The sequence below is a fragment of the Metarhizium robertsii genome, assembly GCF_000187425.2.
Source record: "Metarhizium robertsii ARSEF 23 chromosome Unknown MAA_Scf_11, whole genome shotgun sequence".
Classification (NCBI taxonomy): Eukaryota; Fungi; Ascomycota; class Sordariomycetes; order Hypocreales; family Clavicipitaceae; genus Metarhizium; species Metarhizium robertsii.
The window spans coordinates 70,592-89,115 of record NW_011942151.1 but is presented as its reverse complement, the minus strand read 5'-3'; the positions used below and the strand labels follow the sequence as shown (position 1 = coordinate 89,115).

Sequence of the window (18,524 nt, the reverse complement as noted above, 5' to 3'; positions counted from 1 at the left end):
TGACTGTTGCCGACGCCGAGCCATACCCGGAGCCCGGTGCCTCGGAACCCGGTGACTGGGGTTGAAGGGATGGTCTCCGATACCCTGAAGTGATGGCGGCCGAGTCCAACATGTCCTCCAAGTCTCATCTGTAGAGGGTTTATACACATAAATGGATTATACGTTCTAGCTAATACTTGCCACATATCTCTACGGCTATGCGTCTCATCCTGTTGTGGATTGATTGACCCCAAGGCGTTGCTCAACTTCCACAAAGCCTACCATGGCTCTCTTGCGTCGTCTGATCCAATTGCTGGCTCTTTGCCACGTTGGGTTTGCAACGAAACCCAAGGCCAATTGTTCCTGCACCAACAGCCCCCAACACCGAGATTGTTGGCGCCAGGGCTTCAACATACATTCGGACCCTGACAAGGTCATACCAAAAGGACGCTTGAGGGAGGTATGCGTTTTGGTCGTTTCCTTTTTTACAATGCAGCATTGATGCTTCGTGTTCTTTCTTCCCTTCCCTTTTCATGTTTAAGATATCTTGTGATTCCGTGCTAAGGAGATATAGTACGAACTTACCGTCACCCAAGAGTGGATTGCCCCAGACGGATACTTGGTCAAGGGGACAGTGTTCAATGGTTCGTATGACAACATGACCTCGAGGCGAATCCAACCGACCCGATGAAGAAGGACCCCTATTAATACTTCTCTACAGGCCAATACCCTGGTCCACTGATCGAGGCCGACTGGGGCGATACCCTCCGTATGGCTCCCTGCTGATGGATTTGATTGAGTGCATCCAAAGTTGACCAAATAGGCATTACCGTGCACAATAACTTGACCAACTTTAATGGAACGGGGGTTCACTGGCACGGTATCCGACAATCCGAGACTGTCTGGCTGGATGGTGTGCCCGGTGTGACGCAATGCCCCTCAAAGGTAGGCCTCCTATTCCATTTGCAATTCTCTTCCTGGAGCTAATAGCCACCAGCCCGGATCTTCGCAAACGTATGAGTTTCGGGCCATGCAGTACGGTACCTCGTGGTATCACTCGCACTTCAGTTTGCAGTGTACGTTTACCTCGGGACCGCAAGGGGCAACATTGAGCTAACACCGACGCAGACAGCAACGGACTATATGGTTAAGACGCACCCCATTTTGAACAGGGTATGTGATGACGGGCAGCACATGGCTAACTACATGTTTCAGGGCCACTTGTTATCCACGGCCCGTCGAGCGCGAATTGGGATGTCGACCTTGGGCCCTGGCTGCTGTCTGACTGGTATCACGACGACGCCTTCAAGCTCTATTATTACGAGATCTTTACACCCCGGGCCGCGATCCCGAATTCCATGGTTCTAAATGGCAAAGGACTCTACGACTGTGACCCGAAGAACGACACCAGATGCACGGGAAAGAAGGATTTTTTCGAGGTGACGCTTGAACGCGGCACCAAGTACAAAATCGGCCTGACTCACACGGGTACTCTGCTCACAGAGACGTTCTGGATTGACGGGCACAACTTTACAGTCATCTCCAACGACTTTGTGGCCATTGAGCCATATGTGACTGACGTCATCAACATTGGTATAGGTATGGTTTCTCCCTTTCCCCCCCAGGCTTTGCAAACAGCCCCGAGAGTATGTACGCGTCTCATGCCGCCATAGGCCAACGGTACGAAATCATTGTCGAGGCCAATGCGAGCCTCGAGAACGGTCCCAACTTCTGGATCCACGCACAGTACTGCAACGAGCCCGACATATTGGACCACCGCGTAGGCATCGTGCGGTACGACGCCAAGAACAAAAGCGATCCCTACACGCCCCCTCGAGCCCACCTCAAGTATGGATGTGCTGATCCAGGGCCAAACGAGCTGGTACCAGTCGTGCCAATGCAGGTTGGTCGACGGGTGAACAACATGGAGCCCAGCGAATACCTCAAGATAGGGCTGCAGGGCTGGCCCAACGCCAGCGACCCGAACTCCCTGATTCACAAATGGGTTTTGCGCCACACGCCCATGTATCTCGACTGGCGGGAGCCGAGTCTGAAGAAGCTGGCCCTGAACAGCGGCAACGAGTCGTTGTTCACACCCGAGACGGAGCCCATCTATCTCGACTATGAGACGGGCGAGTGGGTGTACTTTGTCATCACGAGCAACTATACCCTCGAGGGCGTCGACCCGCCCAGGACGATTCCTCAGTCGGTGCATCCGATGCATCTACACGGGCATGACTTATTGGTGCTCGCCCAGGGACAAGGTCCCTTCACCGAGGACGTTGTGCCCAAGCTCGACAACCCGCCGCGTCGTGATGTGGCCAATTGCCCGATAGACGGGTATCTGTGGATTGCGTTCCGCATCGACAACCCGGGCGCCTGGCTGATGCATTGCCACATTGCGTGGCATGCCAGCGATGGCTTGTCGATCCAGTTCCTCGAGCAGCCTGGCAAGATTAAGGGGCTGATGGAGAAGGCGGGCGTGCTGCCCGAGTTTTCGCGGCGCTGCGAGGAATGGACCGAGTGGTACGAGAACAATAATATGGTGCATGAGGCGGAGCAGGATGATTCGGGAATTTAGCACCGTCACTCGGTGGATGGTAGTTGAGAGACTGCGAATATGCTCCTCCTGTCGGTTAGCAGACGAGTGGTTTTGATGGTGATGGCATCACTGGACCGCTTCGAAATGGGCCTGGGTCATGGAAATTGGACAAGATGTATAGTAGCGCCAAGGATACAATCATGTCCCAGTAGAGAGTCAATATATTAACTAGTCGCGACCACGTAATCTGTTGGCTGAAAACGACACACCCAGACTCCAATCCCTTGTAGCCGCGCGAGGTAGGGACATGACATGATGCTCGCATACATAGGACTAGAGACTTGCCATGAATACAAGATTGGCGTTGATGCCAAATCCCGTTGGCGGCCCGGAGCCTACATATGTATGGTGTGGCCTGTTCTGTCCATGGCTGCCAACAGGTTTCGCCAACGTCTGCCCAAATGAGGTGTTTGTGCTTCACCACCTGGAGGATATTATATACCAAGTCATCGATCTTCGTCGATCCAGACCTGGACCGGGGACCGTCTATCCTGAACCACTTGGACTTGCGGTGCCCTATTATTCTTGTAGATAGGAATCTACATATCCAGGCACGGTATTATTGACTGGGAAATTTCAGGCACTGTTCCGCAGGAGTTGTTCGCGCCACCATCAAGGATCGCCGCGCACGATTCGACCAAGACGAGGAAATGCACATCAAGTTCCGCAAAGTCTTGGACGAGCAAAGCAACACAGCCGATACGGCCAGCTGCGGCACATCAGCACACATGCCGGATAGTGCGGGGAATGCATCCCGACAGACCAATTCGATGCGAGTGCCATGATGAAAACCGGCCACGTCGTGATGCTAGTTTTTGTAGCGCGTATTGTATGGCATTTCACCACCCACGTCATGTTGGCCCGTGCCCCTCGCATTTGCATCTCTTGTTCAGTCAAGAGAATCGAGATCTTGCTTACCCAGATCGGCCCCCATCAACACCGGCCACACCATTACATCTTCCCACCATGGCTACGCGGCCGTCAGCCGCCCGTGCATGTGGCTGTTCATGGTTCTTACATCACGTCTGGTACAAAGCAGGCCCTAATTTTGCATTTGTCATCGTCCCGCGCGGTAATCTCCATGACTAGGTCTGATTGGATCATCGGACTCCGAAAACCCGCAGGATGCAGACGCACTGCCCATGTGAGAATGATGCTGTAGCATTATCTGGTGTAGGACCAGGTGGCATGTTGCAAAATTAAAACCAGCAAATAACATATATAACCGTAGCTCTAAAAGACAACCTACGGGCTCTTCCCTCCATCACAGCCAGTAACAACATATACGCCATCTTATTTCGGACTTGGTAGCCAACTTGCCACATTTACATCTCACTCTCCCGCCTCCAGTTTCAACCCTGTCACAACCACCACACCAGAGTCCAGACGCCACCGCCATGTCCAGCATCAAGCCAATCAAAGTCTGGGGCAAGGGTGGCCCCAACCCGCCCAAGGTCGCCATCGTCCTCGAGGAGCTTGGCCTTCCCTACGAGGCCGTCGTCGTGCCCCTGGCCGATGTCAAGAAGCCCGAATACTTGGCCGTCAACCCCAACGGGCGCCTGCCGGCCATCCACGACCCCAACACCAACATTACCCTGTGGGAGTCCGGGGCCATCGTCGAGTACCTCGTCGAAAAGTACGACGCCGGCCACAAAATCAGCTTCCCGGCTGGCAGCCCCGAGTCGTACGAGGCCAGGCAGTTCCTCTACTTCCAGGCGTCTGGCCAGGGCCCCTACTACGGCCAGGCCGCCTGGTTCAAGAAGTTCCACCACGAGAATCTGCCCAGCGCCCTCGACCGCTACGTCAAGGAAGTTCAGCGCGTCACGGGCGTCTTGGAAAAGGTCCTGTCGGAGAAGAAGGTGTCCCCGGGCCAGGATGGGCCGTGGCTCGTGGGGGGGAAGTGCTCGGTTGCCGATCTCGCCTTCATCTCGTGGCAAAACGTCATTGGCATCATCTTTGACAAGACTGACTACAACCTCGAGGGTTATCCGCACGTCAAGGCCTGGCAGGACCGCATGTTTGCGCGGCCGGCCGTTCAGGCTGGACTGGGCAAATCAGAGAAGCTGCAATAATGTCGTTGCTGGCTTTAAAGTAAACTCTCTCCTCTGTGGAAAGTTGAAGCAATGGTACTTAGATGTCTTCCCTGGATAGCGAAATCGTGGTTTCTGTAGTACATTTTTCAATTCTGGGCCCAAGACGTCGTTCCCAGCCCGCTTGAAGTATACCATGCAGATCTATTCTCGCAGCTAAGTAACTAGTCTCGTAGTTTTGTTTTAATCCATTAAAGACTTTAACAAGACAAGCGGTGCCAATATACACATAAGGCTATTAGTGAATTAAGCTGGCTTCCCATTTGATGCCTGGTCGCGCATATACTGCTGGAACTTAGGGAAGAAGTCCTTCATGAACGCTGTATCAACCATCTCCTCTATTTTTGTAATCTCTTGCCCGTTTTCGTTAAAGGTGAAAAACACGGCATATTCATTGTTCCAGTCTCCAAAGGGCGTTTTACCCGAGGACAGTGCATATACAACGGCCTTGCGCTGAGGCACATCGTGCACAACTTGGTGAATCACAAGCTATCTGCTATTAGTATTTCCATGGCTCACGTCTGTATTTGTGGCACAAAATATAAGTGCGCGGCGAGAGCGTTTTACTTACTGCGTAGTCGGTAACGACTTGTTGGAGGAGCGGAAGAGTCGCCTCTACTTGGGCTCGAGACCGAGCTGGATGGCCCATGGAAAACGGTAGAGCCGCTTGCGTACAGTCGTCTGACCAGTTTGCAATCATATCGGTAGCCGACCAATTTCCCCAGGCGACGAGGAATTTATCAAGCGTGGCGTGCTGAGCTTCAGATTCGGTTCCCATAGTTACACGAGTTGGGCTACTTTGATTCGGCTTCGTTTGTAACTGTCAGCTCTAGAGTATTGGAAGAGATTAGAGTCGAAGCAGCGTTAAAGAGCTATTATTCCGACGGGGGGTACCGTCATTCTATTCTACTTTGAACGTATGGGTATTAATGCCGAGCATTCTCGTGCTGCACTAGCGGTATTGGCTATTTCTTCCTGGTAGCTTTATTCCCGCGAGCCCCGCAATACGTGTGCTGGAAAACTACACCGCTTCCAAGTAGACAGATAGTATTGCTCGATAATGTACTTTCTGGGTGTAGAAACTTTCTATATTACCGGAGTTCTATCTAATTTCCTCACGTCAAGATACAGAGCCACACAAAACGATTTCGCTGTCCGACATGTTCTATGACATGCAACTTGGGTATCGGAGTCCGATACATACCTAGGGTAGTCTGACTACCGGCCTGGCAATAGTATCTGATTGGTTAAAGCCGCGGCGCATACCGAATACTCTAGGATAAGAATTATATTAGGTGAAGCCTAATAAATTAATAATTTATAGCTATAATATCCTATTTATTATTATATATATTGATTATTACTTTTAGCCCTTAAATATTTCTACCCCTTATAATTAATAGTGTTAACATGTACGGAGTATAGGGTTGGTAATATAATATTTTAAAACGTATTACTTATCAGGCTTAATATTTAGCTGTTAAGTCCCTTTACTTAGCAACTTTACAGTTATTCCAAGTATCTTCAGCTGGTTAGAATAATAATGAGATCTCCTCCTGTCGACGCCGGATAAATATTTTCCCTGGTGAGTTCGCACTTAGCGACACACCTACCTTTCATGTTCGGGTCGTTCAGCTTCTGCAAGCTTAAAGTCATACTTGAGCAGGATATGTCATAAAGCAATCTTAACCTCATTTGCCGCAAAGAAACGACCCGGACAAGAATGCCTGCCAAACCCAAAGCCCATATGCTCGACCGAAGGAGAGACGAAATGCGCAAACTTTTCGCGTTCCGGATTCTTTCGCATACCAGAAAGCGATACGGATCGAACTCCTTTGCGTTGGGGTACACAGATTCGTCCCACATGTTATGTGCCGAAATCATGATAGAAGTGTCCTTGGGGATCTCCGTCGCATCGGACAAAGAGATATGGCTGGTTGCCACGCGCCGCATGGATACTGCGAACAAGCGTCAGTCGTTAGCTAGGGTTCACCCTCTCTCGGGCAGTTGAGATCATACCAATACTCATGGGTTTCAACCGTTGGCTCTCCTTCATCGTGCTATCTATTAACTTGAGCTTGTACAGTGATGTCCTTCGCAAACCGTCTTCAGATAAAACGGTAATGACCTCGTCTCGCAGGGCCTTGACGAGGTCATCCTTTCCGCACAAATCATAAATCAACTGCGTCATCATGTCACTAGTAGTATGAATGGCCGCGACGGAAAACGCTATTTGCCCTACTGCGGGATCATACTTGCGGCCCTTGGCGGACTCCTCCACCCATTCCATGGCATCGTTGTATTTCTTGGCGGTCTGACTATTCGGTAGGGCTTGTAAATTTTCAGCACGCCTGGCTTCCAGGACTGGCGTTATGATGCGACGCGCCTCGCCCATCTCGGCACGTACCTGGCGGCATCCAGGAAGCAACCGGCTGGCAATAGGCCGAAGTATCTTTGGCCAGATTCGCAGAGACTCGGCGGCCAGGAAGGAGTGCAAGCAATATTCCACAGTAATTCGCAACCAGTCTCGGTTCCGACATATTTCTTCACCCAAGAAAACCCTGGATGATAGACGAGCTACTGTCTTTAGGAGGCTTGGTTTAAGTTCAATCTCATGCCACTCTCCTCGCTGGTGAGTATGGGTTTGCACAGATAATAAGAGTTCAGAGTATTTACCTCGGTCATCTGTCCAGTTTGCTTGAAAGGCCAATGATGTCTCTGTAGACAGTGGGAGGCATATCCTTCCTTTAACTCACTGGTTAGCGGTCTCTTTTGAAATCTCCGTCTTTATTCCTGGGATGACTCCGGACAGACACATACCCAAAGATTGCGTTAGTTTCATCCTGACGGCATCTTGAAAGATTTGATTGTCAATACCGACCACGTTGAATGGTTCAAAACCTTTAAGATGTGCATTGAATTCCTAGATGACATGGCTGAATTATCGGCATATCGTAATCTAATTTTCTTTTGTAAAAAAAAATTACAAAAGAGAAACTGGCATACCTTGGCAACAGCTTTCCCAAAACTCAAGTCGTGATGGTCGCGCAGCTCCTCAGCATACCGAGGAGACAATATTATATTGTAACCACTGTCACCAATAATACGAAATGCATTTCTTGACTTAACACAATTAAAACCTATCAGTTAAGGTTAACAATAACATTGATATGAGACGCGGTAATTACCGACCTTGGCGAATCCAGCCCGGATCAAGTTCTGCGCATGAGCGACAAATCTACGTCTTGCATGTTGCGATCTAAATTCCCCCTTTTCAAGGCCATTGACCAGCGGTAGATCAGGTTTAGAAGATGACATGGAAATATACAAGATGGCGCCTAGAACGACTAATCCTAGGAACGAGGACACATCGACGTTGGCATGCCAATAAGGCCTATTAGTTTTGGTCGTGTTAATACTACCAGTTCCTACCCTGATGTGTCAATCTCACAAATATTAATATCACAAAAAAAGAGTACTTTCAAAAATTTTATCTTCGTTTATTGTTGTAAGTTATTAATATGACTAGCCCTATGGCTTCCCTCAACGGCCGCTGAACACAAATAGTGTCAAATTGCCGCCTTTGTCGCTCGTCACAGATACTGTGTACGCCTTCAACGCTTGCATTTTTGGTGAATAACTGCTCCCCCGACAGCCGTTCACAATCATGTCGACTGCGTGGGCATACATGCAGAAGCCAGAAGTATGCTCATCCTTAACCCGTTTTACTCACTCGGAACGTGACGCTTACCTTAAGCACTGCACTATATCCTCGAGTCAGCACCGCGATCGTCGTCGCTGGCAACATCTGACTCTACGACGTCTGCTCATCTCGCGGCTCGCAGTTACCACGCCATGACCTTTGATGGCGACAAAACCCTCTATCTCCACGCGGGATGTCCTTCTCAGGGTGGTCTTTCTGACTTCTGGGCATTCAATATTGAGACTTTAGCATGGACAGAGATCCCGCCTGCTCCTGCTCCTGCACGTGGAACCACATCCATTGCGTTTTGTCAAGCGGAGCTCTACCGCATGGGTGGCTTCCATAGAAAGACTGAACTAGGCGGAAATATTAACATTTACGAGCCCTCTGTCAAAGCATGGACCACTACATCGTTCAACGTTGATGAGATGCACGGCCCAGTTTGATAGATAATTCGGAGACCATATTACTATGCGGAGCTATAAAGGAGTCCTGTATTGTTTGAAGACGAGATTATCCCTACACAAGTATGAGTCAGATTGTACGCCGCCTCCTGCAAAGCAAAATACCTGTATCACGGATTGACCACACCAGACAAAAGGGAATTCCACAAGTGCCTGCTGTAGTTATCCTTATATATCTCTTAGTTGTAGATATCCTGTATTTTCCCGTTGACAATCTGGTATGGCTCGTGATAATATTGCATCCGTTCCTGGCCGCCCCAGGGGAGGACTCGGTATCGCCACGCGTTGTCGTTGCTGTCAGCGATGTTTCCGTTGAAGGATAACTTGAGAGGTGCCATCACTCTATACAATGATCCAAGGACGATACATATTTCCCCCGGTTAATAAAACTCGGACGACCACCCCCTAAAACAGAACGAAGCCAGGCTTACTTGCCAATGCTATTCTGCAGTTTATAGGAGTGCTTAGGAAATTCGCACACACCTTCTCTAACAGCCGGTTCGCCATGATTTCCCGGATCAGACGATAGCAAGTCCACCACGAGTCACCCGATCGTCCCGAAGAGTCGATAGCTGGAAAAATACACGAACAACTTATGAGCTGGAAGCAAGATCGTCAGGGTATATGTATACCCAGGCCAAAAACTAGGCTTTCAGTTTACGACTACTCAACGGGTTTGTTGTGTTGGCCATCCTATAAGACTTTGGTTAGCTACCCAGCTGCCTACTTAACCAGACCTAAAGGAAAGTTATAACAGCTTATCTCGGCTTTATACGGCAAAAGTTACGGTCTCATTGAGAGTCATCACACATATGACGTCAATCTTCCTCGATTATATCATCCTTGGACAAGCTGCAGGATCTCGTGCAGTGGTTGGCTACCCCTGTCTAACACCATCTTCAAGTACACCAATAGGTGTCAAAACAGCCGTCGATCATATCCAGAAAATGTGAGAACCTGGTGGGCGCTTGCAAAGTCGCCGGCCGTGAATATTCCACACCCCATCCGCTCCCTTTATGGGTGTCTTGCCGCCCCCCTTACTCTCGTAATGCGTCGTTTTCATTTTCATGACTACTCTATGGCCATATCTCATCAAACTGGTAGTTTCTCCAGACTCGTGTGTCTCAAGAGCCCCTGAGCTGCCGTTATGATCCATTCCACATCAGTAATCGGCCATCTCTATTCAACTTGTTATCTTGGAGTAGGGTATTTAGGGACTTGCACGGGCTTCAGCTATATCTGGCAGTACCAAGGCCGTTAAGGACGATAATACCGGGCAGTCGCGTTAAAGTTTTAATAAAATGGATTCTGCATACGAGGACGACGAAGCGAACATCTAAAAGAGACACACACGAGCAAGAACTAGTCAATTATATAATAAATAACAAGACTAGCTATTAGGTTATACAGTTACTCCTGTCTTGGCTGTTCTGATAGCCCCAACACGATACAGTTCTTCAACCAGGTTAAGAATCATAACATCGCATCCCTTGGCCGCCATAATATCAACTGCAAGCGGTAAACTCTGATTCTTTAACGTTGATTCAGAGAAATTAACATCTCCTAGGTTAAAGCTTCCAAGAGTGAGGGCATAATCCGGCAAATCAGCAACAGATGCAAGACGCCCTGGGGACACTGGGTAGTGCCGCAGTTCAGCAGCCTCTTCAAGTGCCTTTTGTGAATGTTCGCAAGTCTCCTTGGAACCTAGGGTCGTGTTGCAGTTAATAGTTACGTTCTGCTGTAGGATTTGTAATTTCTGCTTGGAGATACTACTGATTAACTCTGCAATATATGGATTCGACCAGCTTGGAATTTGTTAGCGCCATCTAATCGTAGTGGTGTCGAAGAACATACTCTCCTGATATATCTGGTTTATAGGACTTGTACGGCATGGTAAAGTAGACATAAATTGCGTTTGAGCATGTATCTTCATCTCGTGTGAGGAATTTCTGTGCAACCCATTCTGCAACTCCCGACTTGTTTTTTAGATCGCCTTTGTGATCGTCCTCTGTCAGTGAGGCATTGGCGAGCAGCCAGCCCACCCGAACATCAGGCACCATGTGAGGGAATTCCCCGTTATGAGTCTCCATGTACTCACTTACAAAGGCCTTACCGAAATCGCTCCATTGCTCGTAGCGCGTGAGGCCGCCGTAAATGCGGTTCACAGCATTCACAATGGGTGTAGTGTTGAATGCAACAGGCGTAGATTTATTCCACGCTTCGTCAATCGAGAAGGTAGAAACATTGGCGGCTAGGATCTTCGACAAGTGATTCAAGAAATTGTTCGCCGCAGCTGCCATTTTCGGATACTCTTGCTCAGCTGCTGAGAGTTTCTTGGCGGAGGATGGATCAAGAAGTATTGACTTTGGAAATTTTGCAAACTCTTTAACAGAGCCCGCGTACAAGACCCTATTAATCTTGGACCAGAGCAAGGGATCTCGCGCAAGCATACCGACGGTGTCCATCGCAGGGCTCAAAGGAATGGCACCAGAAAGGTCAACTGCACCATGAGTCGGTCGATTCCCATGCACACCATTCTGCTGCGCCGGTCCTCGAACAGAACCACCTGTGTCACTGCCCACACTCGCATCAAGCCAGTCATACGAGGCAACTGAGGCCCCAGAACCGCCAGAACTGTCGCTTGGAAGGTTGTATCCATCACCTCGAGGGTTGAATGGCAGTAAATAGTCAATGTGGCTGGTAAAGTATGACCCTCCAAATGCAAAGTCAGACAACTTTGCCTTGCCAACAACCACAGCACCGGCATCAATAAGTTTTTGGACAGCAATTGCAGTTTCGTTTTTGATGTTACTCCTTGCGTAGAATGCTCGATTTCCTCCGCTTGTTTTGAGACCCTTGAGGTCAAAGAGATCTTTTACGGATATTCGCACACCGGCAAGTGGTTTGTCTTTTGTAGGAGTATAGTATAAGCGGGACGGGACTGCCACGGTGAGGCCTGCGTCTGAGGAGATTGCCGCGCGCAAGGGGTGATGCGTATCTTGTGGATCTTGATACGAGGACTACTGAGTTTAGTCAAAATGGTTGAATAGCTTTGCTGGTGCAACAAACCTGAATAAATGCTTGGTTTGTGTCGGCAAAGAGTCGGTAAGCTTGGTATGCATTTCCGGTGCTCGTATGCAGGAAATAAGGCCCCGAGGGAACAATTCTGTCTGTGTTACCAACAACGAGTTTAGATATAGTATACTGATCGGGCTTTTCCTTTTGCAACAGAGTACTTGCAGATCGGTTTGAAGACTGAATATAAAGAACTTGTATCGAAGTCAGTTGGAAGATTTGAAGCCAGACGGCAGTAGCTGGCTTACTCTGAGTAAATGACGATGTCCACACATCATCTGTTGCATTAAACTTGTCTAGCATAGCTCTAATATTGGCATCATTTTTAGTTCCATTCAGGTTCATAACCGTAATCGGCACAAACTCGTCCACGGTCGCATTTTGCAACCAGTTCGAGTCCCACGACGGTACTGTCCAAGAGGGAGATGGAGGCATAAAGTACTCATGTTGACCTAATTGAATCTGCCTGGACACCACCTTCGCAGACACGATTGAGACAAAGAGAGCGGCTAATTGGGCCAGAAAGAGTACAAGCATTGCGAAACTGATAAAGGGTTATAGTTGTCGGCAAACTAGAGCATAAATACGGGAGAGATGGCCCCTTTATATCACCCAACGAACCAACAATTGTCGTCGGTTGGTCTATATTAAGGTGTAAAATTAGGTACCCATGGGCGTCCATGGGTATCCGTGATAATTTTTAGGTATTCATGGGGGAACTATTTCAGGTAGTGGGTATTATGTAAACAGGGCAACCCGTGGATACCTAATTTTATAGATGGGTAAGAACAGGTACCTATTAAGAAACTAAAAGCCTACTATAGCCAATAATAGTAGGTAAAAAATAGCGCATAATTGAGGTCACAAGGGTCGAGTTATGCTTACTCTTTAGACTCGGTACCTGCTCGTCTGGGGTTCCAAGCAAGTCGGCTCCTTGTCGTTGTGCTGCCCTGTGAAGAGATTCTATGCGCGAAATAAGAACCGTTACCATGTTCAATTTTACTGTAAACGAGAGAGTGAGGCTGCACCTGCGCCAGGTAGGCTTCTAGAATACTATTCTGCCGATCTGACGAATTCTACTCCCGGCCGATAGTGGAGACGTCCAGGTATTGCCAAGACACCAGGAATTGCAAAAGACGCCTTCCCACTTCTCAGAGGAGAAGAATAAGAAGAATTCTGGTTCATATTTGATATGTGAAAGATACAGCGTAAAATTTTAATCTTTTTATTTATTTTTTACTGGAGCTTAGAAGTGAAAAAGGATGGTTCAGGCAATTAATGCACAAAATGTCGTCGCCAAGTGAGTACTGCATTAATCAGGAGATGATACATTTATGGGGTCTAATACATGCAAGTAAAAGATTTCTTGCGAGTTTATATAGTGGGCCCTGGTAATTCCGAAGTTTTCTAATTCAAGGTTTTCTAATTTACTACATGTATTAATCTTTTTAGTTGCGGAATAGCTTACGGAGACTTGCTTATTTAGGAAAATTGTATCGCAAAGAAGTCTCTATAAGCTATTTCGCAGCTAAAAAAATAGAAAATCTTTCGGAATTATCGGCATAAACAATATAAACCCATGATTTGACCCGCTTATTCAGCGGGGTTAGCTGTACGAAGTCAATCGCGGATAATCGTACGATACTTTGTTTTACAAGGTGGCATTGGTAAAGCTCATTAGGCCCTATTTCTTGGCAGTGGCTTGGGGGCGTCGATCTTGAATGTACCTTTGAGCCTTTTTGATCGCTGGCCAGATATGGGGTAGAATTGCAAACTACGATACGCGTTACCGATATATGGAGTACGGAGTATCAGGACCAGGGCTGTTCAAAACTGCTGCTAGGAGTCTATTATTTCTCCAATATTTCTCTAAGACCAAGTCTGATTCCACAAATACGCCCATCGCTTGAAACCACTACGTGACCATGGAAGTATCACGGCCAGAATCACACAATGAGGAAAGTTTCTCCTATCTACATCTGGTTGATCCAGAACTCTCAAGGTACCTAGTCTCACAAATATCTTGCAAGACCAAGTCTCATAGTACTCAGAATTCACGATTAATCTATATGGTGGCAGAAGTCCGACGTTTACATTTAGCCAAAATAAAAAGATTAGGGTGGATGCATTCTCATCTGATAATTTTACGCTACTCGAAGCATTCGAACTCAACGATGAGATTGTTAAATCGACAAATACAGACATCAATGATACACCTTTTCTTCAGTTTACATTGCCATCACTTGATGAGACGCCATCATCAGCAACACCAGAGATGAGCCTGCCACTGTGGTCTCCAAATGCGTTGGGTTCTGAGTTTGGACACACCCAAAACGTAGACCCCAAGTGCCAACAAACACCCTCTTCAGACCACGACCCGATGCAGCTACTAGCGTCTCAGCAAGACGGTTCTACATCAAGGGTGAGAGACCGCACTAGTAACACGTCCAGCGCTCTAGCAGATGAATCAAGCAGTGACACACAACGGTTTCGTGACAGAACCCCGGCCAAGTACAGGGAGAGAAACCGACTAGCGGCAGCCAGGTCGCGCCAAAAGCAAGCGGACCTCATTCAATTACTGGAGGAAGAGAAACGAGACGAAGATAGAAGGCGAAGGGTCATTGAGGCGGAACTTTCGAGCCTCAAGACAGAAGTGACTAAGCTTCGAGAGGAGATACGGCTTCATATTCGTTTGTCAAAATATCTAGCCGTCACCTCATTTAGTCAGGAGCTATAGTTAATAGGTTAGTCCTTTATTGTCGACTAAACCAGACAAGGTCTAACCGGAAGCTTTCGCCAGTTGCCCCATTATCCAAGGGAAGTTTAAATTCTTTACACGAAACTACTACAGAAGCAATAACTATCGCAACCTTTTTATGTCGTCCCTCCAATACATAGCATGACAGATTCCATCGCCGTTTCCTCGAACTGTACTCTGCAGGTGTCCACTGGTAGAAAGAATAGTTTGGTGGGATTTTCAACATCTGGGCATGTTGGAAACATGCTGTAATGCCGCGAGTTGCGACGTGGCCAAGGTTTGCGGTCCAACTTGTGGTTCACCTTGACAAAGCTGGCCGCAGCGTGACTCACCGCAACTTGAAGCCAATGGAGCCGACGATACAAAATGTAGCCATCGAAATTCTGGCATCACATATACTGATAGAGTCTTGGTGGCCAATGACGGCGAGAAAAGAGGTTGCATCCGAAACTCTGCCCGCCCATGCATGCATACACTGCATATAGCCACCAAGGTGCGAGCATTATTATACGAGCAACAAGATGGAGCGTGACACGCGTAAGGCCCACAAGAAAAGCCCGAGCTTCCTTATCCGGTCGACCTGCATCTTGGTAAGGGTTTCAGGAATAACATTTTGGCATCTTGCTACCGACGAAGTGGCAGGGCAGCATGGCACTCATGCATGTTTATTTACTTGGCTGGGATAGACTGGTACCAAGCCCGGACACAAGCGGAGTTCTGTACGCTAGAAAGCCAATGAGATGGTGGTTCTTTTGAGGCCATCTCCCTGCATGACAATATTGACATGTATCGGCACCGGCGGCCCGCGGGCGTCAGGGTCTGCCGGATAAAAGTGGCTGTCGGGGCTAAGAACTAGGATTCCCTAGGCAATCGGTCCCATGGTGTTTTGCTGAAGTAACAATGTGTCAGCCATCACGACTAGAATATGGGGCAAGTCGTTGGTGTTGACGATACCATGGTGCGGCAATTTATCATTGGACTCCTAGTCTTGAGACTTTTGGATGTGGATGATTGTTCTCGCTTCTCCAACGCAACGGAAAAGATGTTTTGTTTCCTCTCGGAATTTTCGGCTTAATGGACTTGGCGCTGTTGGTATAGTCATGCTCGGATCTTATGATCCCCCAATCGTCTGCCACAATGCTATCTGCCCCAAGGGGAGTGGCTCTGATCGACTCGGCTCCATTCCATGTGCATGCATGTGCGCTTAGTGCGAGTTTAATAGCCGTCGTGTCAGGTTAGATAGTTTGCCGAGCCAATCCCCTCGGCAGTTGAGCCCTTGTGCCGTCACGACAATCGCAAGTATGGACTAAGACATCCGTCGTCTAGGGGTACGTATAATGTATTATAGCAATCTTATCCAGTTAATTGAAGAAGCAGAAAAAGGGCTGGATGATGCAAGATATGCAGTAACACCTCGTTTTTCCCGTACTTGTGTCAGGGAACCGTTACTAACCACGCAATACACCACCAAATCATTGCTAGCCGAATTGGTGATTCATCCGCGAATAGCAGTCTCATCTTCAAATCCATTCGTCTCCAAGAAACTTCCAGAATCATAGCTAGACTCGATAAAGACATCTCAAACAATGGGACGTTTAATTATAACTCGAACTCCTTTACTAGTAAGCCTTGGCCGCGGAAGCATGATATCATGCTCCAGTTTAATGTCATCTTCAGTCGTTTCAAATAATTGCATTTCGAACTTTCGGAACATGGTGGACACGGTGAAGTAAAGATTAGCCAAAGCCAAGCTTCGGGCTGTTATTAGCATCTCTGTTCAACTACTCTCATTCACAACCGAGAGAGATGCTTACTGCCTTCCAATACACGATCGAGACCCTTTGCTAAAGGCGACGAGGTACTTGCTCAATCTCCGCCGTTCTTCTGGGTCAGTCCATCTCTCTGGCATGAACTTGTGCGAGTCGGGGAAGCTTGTTTCGTTATGATGCATAATCACAGATGCCATGCCAATGGCCACCTATACGTCCCAATGGTTAGATATTTTGCTAGCTGCCGTTCATCGTGACTTGTCAACTTGCATTGGGTGGTATGATTGTGTCTCCAAACTGCAGCGCCTCGTCGGGCGAAACGCGCGGAGACCGGGTGGAGAGACCGTAACTGAGCCTTGCCGGGGTGTGAGTGTATTATTTTCATCTAGTAATAGGTGTCAAGGGCTGTGCCGAACCTTAGCCCCTCGTATATCACCCCGGTCTGAAACGCATAGCGGAGATTAGTCCCTGTAGCAACAATCTTCGGCACCTCCTCACCTACCAGGTATGGCAGCTGCTCCAACTCGGTCCAAGTCATTGCGTTTCCGTCTCCAAAGGCTTGATATAGCTCGTCGCGCAGTTTTTGCTTTATTTTGATATTGTTTAGGACATGAAATGTAATGGCCGTCAGAGTGTTTGACGTGGTCTCGGTTCCCGCTGTTATGATGGATATAAACTCGTGCAACACCCTCTCCTCGGCATCGGGGGAACTCTCTAGCTTGAGGAGATCATGGAACAAGGTGGGCTCCTGGCAAATTTTGACCTCGGCCATCTCCTTGGAATCCGATGTATTGTGAAACATGTGCGCAACTTCCTTTATACAGTCAGCGCGAAAGTCCATGACAGTAATGAGCTTTGGGTAGATTTGCTTGACAAGACGCCTCGGTAAGCATGCCAAAATTCCGAAGACCCCCGGAAGATTCCGAGACATCATTGCGCACTCAGACAGGTCTTTCGTGGTGTCTGCCCAGATGGGCTGGAAGTCGGGAGAGTCGAGGTAGTTGAAGCATTTGTAGTTTGTATATTCTGAGACAATGTCAACAAGTAGGCAGCTAAACACTGGATCTAGTCTCAGTGGCTGTTGGCTGTGGACAAACTCTTCCAGTCGTCGAACCAGCTTGTCTACCTTGGCAAGGATCGTAGACTCAATGCGCTGAACACGAGCTTTGGAGAAGTATGGTGCCATCAATGACCTTCTCGATCTGTGCACGTCGTGGCTCAGAGTTCCGAAAGACGATTTAGGGACAGCAAAATTCGAGGTAAACCAAGGGTCCTTGTTTCGTTTCCCGCGCAGTGCGTACACGGTTTCATAGAAGTCGGGATTGTTAATGTGTACCTCCCGGGGGCCTACTCGGATAATAGGGCCTTGGTCACAGTGAGACATTGATTAGGGCGTAATGCATTGGCAGAAGGCCTTCTTACCGTACTGGCTGTGCATCTCAGCTATCTTGTGCGTATATTTACCCCGTAGCACCACATCGTAGTACAGTTCATAAAGACGAGTAAACGCTGCCAGTTTTGGTCCGGGAATATGGCTTAGTCTAGAAAAATGCAGCTCGTAAACTGCCTTGCAAAGAGTTGTAGCGAAAAACAATAGTGCAAGTTGCCAAAACATGTTTCCTGGTCAAGTAAAACAAACGTGCGCTCTTGGCAGCAAATTGAACAAGATTCAAAATCCAAGTTCCAAGGGTTACGGTATTATTCGTTGACTAAAGCAACACAAGACGGGCGTAGAGTGCAAGCTTCATGTAGTTAGATTATATCATGTGGTCTCGAGGCATGCATAGTCCATCTCGATGACGTGTTTGTGTTGTGCATGACGTGTAAAAACATTTTGAAGGAGAGAGGGGCGTTCATCCACTTTTGTTGGATTAAAGATATGTTTGTGAAGCTATTAGTCATGATATTTGGTTTTTCTTAGGCTCAAACTATACAGGCTGGGCGTTGGCCAGGGATTGTTACACGGAAGAGGCCCAAAGAAGATCGTGAGACCAACAAAGTGGCCTCACGGATCGGGGACTTGATATTTACACAACAGGAACACGTGCTCGGGCAGGAGCCCTAGGCACAGACTTTTTCTTCTT

At 48.1% G+C, this 18,524-nt stretch overlaps 8 protein-coding genes across 8 annotated transcripts; 4 read left to right on the top strand and 4 right to left on the bottom strand.

The window, feature by feature from the left end:
• Nucleotides 1–262: 262 nt before the first annotated feature.
• MAA_06566 (dihydrogeodin oxidase) lies at nucleotides 263–2,560 on the top strand (the record flags this gene model as incomplete). Its single annotated transcript, XM_007824564.2, has 8 exons — nucleotides 263–439; nucleotides 554–623; nucleotides 701–748; nucleotides 803–924; nucleotides 977–1,055; nucleotides 1,108–1,125; nucleotides 1,195–1,578; nucleotides 1,653–2,560. The coding sequence occupies 8 exons, from the start codon at nucleotides 263–265 to the stop codon at nucleotides 2,558–2,560; spliced, it is 1,806 nt and encodes a 601-aa protein (XP_007822755.2).
• Nucleotides 2,561–3,978: 1,418 nt separating this feature from the next.
• MAA_06565 (Glutathione S-transferase/chloride channel) lies at nucleotides 3,979–4,653 on the top strand (the record flags this gene model as incomplete). The annotated part of the gene is made up of 1 exon (XM_007824563.1): nucleotides 3,979–4,653. The coding sequence occupies one exon, from the start codon at nucleotides 3,979–3,981 to the stop codon at nucleotides 4,651–4,653; it is 675 nt and encodes a 224-aa protein (XP_007822754.1).
• Nucleotides 4,654–4,917: 264 nt separating this feature from the next.
• On the bottom strand, nucleotides 4,918–5,449 carry MAA_11602 (fitD protein product; the record flags this gene model as incomplete). Its single annotated transcript, XM_011412517.1, has 2 exons — nucleotides 4,918–5,160; nucleotides 5,243–5,449. 2 exons carry the CDS (start codon nucleotides 5,447–5,449, stop codon nucleotides 4,918–4,920), a joined length of 450 nt encoding a protein of 149 aa, XP_011410819.1.
• An 831-nt stretch (nucleotides 5,450–6,280) lies between these two features.
• MAA_06564 (Cytochrome P450 CYP68Z1) lies at nucleotides 6,281–7,066 on the bottom strand (the record flags this gene model as incomplete). The annotated part of the gene is made up of 3 exons (XM_007824562.2): nucleotides 6,281–6,328; nucleotides 6,481–6,629; nucleotides 6,691–7,066. 3 exons carry the CDS (start codon nucleotides 7,064–7,066, stop codon nucleotides 6,281–6,283), a joined length of 573 nt encoding a protein of 190 aa, XP_007822753.2.
• Nucleotides 7,067–8,526: 1,460 nt separating this feature from the next.
• On the top strand, nucleotides 8,527–8,820 carry MAA_06563 (Kelch-type beta propeller; the record flags this gene model as incomplete). Its single annotated transcript, XM_007824561.1, has 1 exon — nucleotides 8,527–8,820. One exon carries the CDS (start codon nucleotides 8,527–8,529, stop codon nucleotides 8,818–8,820), a length of 294 nt encoding a protein of 97 aa, XP_007822752.1.
• A 1,420-nt stretch (nucleotides 8,821–10,240) lies between these two features.
• Nucleotides 10,241–12,450, bottom strand: MAA_06562 (glutamyl-tRNA(Gln) amidotransferase; the record flags this gene model as incomplete). The annotated part of the gene is made up of 3 exons (XM_007824560.2): nucleotides 10,241–10,643; nucleotides 10,693–11,858; nucleotides 11,908–12,450. 3 exons carry the CDS (start codon nucleotides 12,448–12,450, stop codon nucleotides 10,241–10,243), a joined length of 2,112 nt encoding a protein of 703 aa, XP_007822751.2.
• Nucleotides 12,451–14,188: 1,738 nt separating this feature from the next.
• On the top strand, nucleotides 14,189–14,650 carry MAA_06561 (Basic-leucine zipper (bZIP) transcription factor; the record flags this gene model as incomplete). The annotated part of the gene is made up of 1 exon (XM_007824559.2): nucleotides 14,189–14,650. The coding sequence occupies one exon, from the start codon at nucleotides 14,189–14,191 to the stop codon at nucleotides 14,648–14,650; it is 462 nt and encodes a 153-aa protein (XP_007822750.2).
• A 2,175-nt stretch (nucleotides 14,651–16,825) lies between these two features.
• MAA_06560 (Cytochrome P450 CYP682Q1) lies at nucleotides 16,826–17,824 on the bottom strand (the record flags this gene model as incomplete). Its single annotated transcript, XM_007824558.2, has 1 exon — nucleotides 16,826–17,824. The coding sequence occupies one exon, from the start codon at nucleotides 17,822–17,824 to the stop codon at nucleotides 16,826–16,828; it is 999 nt and encodes a 332-aa protein (XP_007822749.2).
• Nucleotides 17,825–18,524: the final 700 nt, after the last annotated feature.